This window comes from Apium graveolens, chromosome 1 (assembly GCF_009905375.1).
Source record: "Apium graveolens cultivar Ventura chromosome 1, ASM990537v1, whole genome shotgun sequence".
Lineage (NCBI taxonomy): Eukaryota > Viridiplantae > Streptophyta > Magnoliopsida > Apiales > Apiaceae > Apium > Apium graveolens.
In genome coordinates, this window is record NC_133647.1 from 204,425,422 (window position 1) to 204,429,686 (window position 4,265).

The following is a 4,265-nucleotide window of genomic DNA, read 5'->3' on the forward strand; positions in this document are numbered from 1 at the left end:
TCAATGTCACATATAAGGCTACAATGATAATTAAATATATAAGTACAAAAAATACAATTTTTTAGAAAAATATATTATTAATGAAGAACATAAAATTTATCTAGGAAATAAAATTATTTTATTAAAAAATAGTTAAATAAATAATAGATATTCAAAAAAAATATATACAAAAAAAACTATAATCATCTCGTACAAAACTAGTAAAAGCTAAGAAGTTGAAAAAAGGTAATTTGAACACCACCATTATGCATTCTTTAGTTCAAACCCAAAGTAAATAATTAATCCAAAACCTTCAATTTCAATCAACTGACTAGCAAATGACATTGAAAACATTCAAACTAAAGAATGTTTTGACTCTTTATGCCAAAACACTGGGAGGCATTAGTAATTAAATTTTATTCCTTCTTCAAGGCTTCCAAAGAATGGTTGTCTCAGCAATCATTGAAGTGACAATGTAAGGATCCATGTTAGATGCTGGTCTCCTGTCCTCAAAATAGCCTGCAACAATGAAATGTATAAAAACCATATAATTTTAAGTGCACCAATTTTCAGAAACAACATTAACATTTGTGACATAGATCGATCGATTGAGATTTAAAAAGCTAGACTGAACAAGTTAACTGTCAAATATCTGATGAAGATCTAATCACCTTTGCCATCTTTCTGAGTATCACGACCGACTCGAACAGAAGCTCCTCTGTTTGCAACACCCTGTATATGTGAGATAGAAACATTAATGTTAAAACAAATTAAGATCAGCAAGGTGCACAGACATACATTCAAGCAGTTGAGTATTAATATCTCTAGGAACACACTTACCCAAGAAAATGTATGAATGTCTGCAGTTTCATGGCGACCAGTCAATCTTCTCTCATTTCCCTGCCCATAGGCAGAAATGTGCTCCTTGTGGCGCAGACCTAATTTCTCAATCGCCTTCTTTATCACCTCAAATCCCCCATCTTCCCTCATGGATTGGGTGCTAAAATATACATTGCAATTCATGTCAAGTAAAGTATCTGATCAGATTGTGACAAGAAACTAATCTCAGATTTACGTAGTTTCTTGGAGCTTATTACATATGAACTTGAAAATTATGGATCACCTGTAATTAGTATGAGCACCGGCTCCATTCCAGTCGCCCTGACAGAGACAAGTGATACTTTGTAATTTCCATTTAGTATGTATATAACACTGAAGTATTTAAAAGGAGGACTTAGAGAAATGTATGCTAAAAAGATAAATTACCGCAATTGGCTTGGGGTCAAAAGAAACTACTACGCCCTCAATCTCAGTAATCCTCTGTTACATCAATCATATCAGGTTTAGCTAAAGTTCTCAACAACAGCGACAGTTTTTAAGGACTAGTATGCAAGAAAGTTGAAAATTAAATGAAAAATACCTCAAGAATGTAGCGGGCAACCCACACTTGGTCAGCAGCAGAAATGCCAACAGCTGGTCCAACTTGAAATTCCCACTGGTTTTGTGTATAAATTTTGTGAGCAAGAGAACTGGAAAATACTCTATGCAGAAAGCCAATTAATCATAACAAGTACAATATGCACATGAAACTGGTAACAAGATTGTGCCAAATGTATGAAATTGTATACTTGTCTCAGGTTGCAATGTTGCATATATGATGAATGCTCATTTCCTAACAATGTTTGTTATTAGGGGTCTTATCAAAGATACTATACCTGAGCAGGCATCACTTCACCGTTGATACCACTTATATTAATTCCAGAATATAAGCATGCTTTGTAATGTGCATCAACGATGTTGCGACCATAAGCCTTGTCAGCTCCAATTCCACAATAGTATGGCCCCTGCAGAAATGAAAAGCACGTCAATGCAAACTAATTTGCTGAAAAGTCCTACACAGAGATTAACATTTCTCTTTAAAACAGATTTTAAGCTTATTGATTAGATGCATTGGCAATGTAACAGCGTTTCCAACAGATGAAATAAGCAATATGACATCTTTAACTTGCAATTCACAGAACAACTGTATGAAAATTCGAGAATACATAAAAGATGGTAGTAGGGTAAGATTTTTCTTTAAGCCGGAATCTTCACTGAATCATCTCTACTTTCTGCTAACTTAAGGCCTAAGGGTATTAATGTGTCCGCAAGAATTCCAGCCTCCCGTTATACCCTACTTTCGAGTAAGACATTGTTTTTAACAGTATCACAAAAATGTACAAAAGAAAATACCTGTGGTCCTGGGAAACCGCCAACAGGCCAGCCATAAGGCCATTTCACAGACTTCTGAAGAAGTGTGTACTCCTGCTCAATGCCATACCAGGGGACCTCAGCCACAACTGCAGGATGACTGAAGATTTCAGCAGCTTTGAAACGATGGTTAGTTGGTATTGGCTCTCCAGCAGGTGTGTAGGCATCACACATCACCTGTTACATGTACATTGATTTTGTTACATTTCATCATAAACAAATAAGGTATTTAAATTGTCTAGCTATAAGTTAATTAGGCAAGAAATTAACAGTTTTTAGCCAATATTGACCTGATCAATACTAATAATATCACTATTTTTTTAAAACTAACAGAATATACAAAACAAAATAATCCTGTAGTATATAAATCATTAGGCAATCAGCATCATTAATCTAGCTGTCAACAGCTATTAAACCTGTCCTTATTTCAGATAACATGAATCTCCTTAAATATATTAATAGAATCTTTTGGATTAAATGACTGCCTCATTATGCTAAATAAAATATTCTTTCTCAATTTTAATTTGACAGCTGCAAAATTAAACAATTACCAGGATATTGTTTCCCCTCCTGAATGGATCCTTAAATATTGCCTGAGGACTGATCATAAAGAACAATAATTAAAAAGAAACTAAATTAAATATACAAAATTCCACACATATTATTTTCAAAAAAGATTCTACACACAAAAGACCATAAAGATAATTTGGAAATTAATTATAAGCATATATATTCCTCGAAGATTTCAATTCAATTTTTTTTAAATCAATTGTAAGAACTTATATGAATTTCTTATGCGCATAATTATGCATGTGTTACAAATTCGGAAATATATGTTAAAATATCTTGCGATAATACTATATCTTGCCATAATAGTGTAGTAGTAGTAATTTACATATTCTTTTTAAAAAGATTCTGAGAATAATCAAAAAAGAATCTTAATTAGTAAATGTGGAACTTATAGAAACAGAGGAAAGGGTCTCGAATCGAAATGAATAAGAATCAGCAAGAACTATTCAGTGTTTAGTATGTAAATATTTGCATGTTTAAAGGAAAAACCAACTCATAAATAATTAAATAAGAGTGTTTAATTACAGAGAGAACATACTAGAGAATAACTTCACTATCTGTTCCTGGAGCCTGGTCAGTGCTGGATCCATCATAATTCCATTTTGGTAGTTCTTCTGGAGAAGTCACTGGTCCATTCAGCGTCTGAACAAAATAAAATCAATCATTTTATCAATTTATGCATGTTTCTTAATGATCCTGGAGCCTGATCAGATACAAAAGTTGAAAAAATATATATAGTATCATACCCTAGCTTTGCTTCTCAAGTCCATGCCAGATCCACCAATCCTATCATTCAAAACAAAATTTTATACCGCTCGCTAAAAATTATTGTGATCGAATAAAAAACTCGAAGACTGATGTCACTACAAGAAACAGGGTCTTAAATATATTTACGTACCAGATATATTCTGCAGTGATCTTGTCAGTGATTCCTGTAAGATCAAGGTTAAGAATATCATTGAGGAGAGCCATGGCAGATGAGAGATTCTGAAGGCGAGAAATATTTTAAGAGAGAAAAATGATGAATGCTTGTAATTGTACAACTAGGTGAAGTTGACAACTTATATAGTAAAATTAGCGTGATTATATAGAAGGAAACAAGAGCATAGACGAAGAAATTTAAGTTTCTTACAATATTTTATTTAATCTGAAATAAAACATAGATTATTTTTTTGAAATTTAAAAATCAAAGAGTTCAGTAGATTCTTGGCCAAAACCAAGTGTTGCCATTGGAAAATATGTACACCAATATATGTCAGGGGATATTAATTGATATTATTGATGAAGATTCTTGAATCTGTGACGTGGAATAATTAATTTTATTGTTATCAGGGGATCTTCGCGAAAAGGTAAATCATCTCTTTGAGATGAGGATAAAGAGAAAAATGGCGCTCTCTGATAATACAACCACCAGATCTTTTAGCCCGTGATGAAACAACTTTAAAAATGTTCATCATTTTTTATTT

The 4,265-nt window shown here is 32.8% G+C and overlaps 1 protein-coding gene across 1 annotated transcript; it reads right to left on the bottom strand.

The window, feature by feature from the left end:
- Positions 1–243: 243 nt before the first annotated feature.
- Positions 244–3,917, bottom strand: LOC141724505 (glutamine synthetase cytosolic isozyme 2-like). Its single transcript, XM_074526676.1, has 12 exons — positions 3,698–3,917; positions 3,546–3,585; positions 3,338–3,441; positions 2,781–2,829; positions 2,212–2,406; positions 1,695–1,823; positions 1,400–1,474; positions 1,246–1,299; positions 1,103–1,140; positions 820–979; positions 651–711; positions 244–498 (listed from the first exon to the last, which is right to left on the bottom strand). Exons 1-12 carry the CDS (start codon positions 3,769–3,771, stop codon positions 407–409), a joined length of 1,071 nt encoding a protein of 356 aa, XP_074382777.1. The 5' UTR covers positions 3,772–3,917; the 3' UTR covers positions 244–406.
- Between the last annotated feature and the right edge of the window lie 348 nt (positions 3,918–4,265).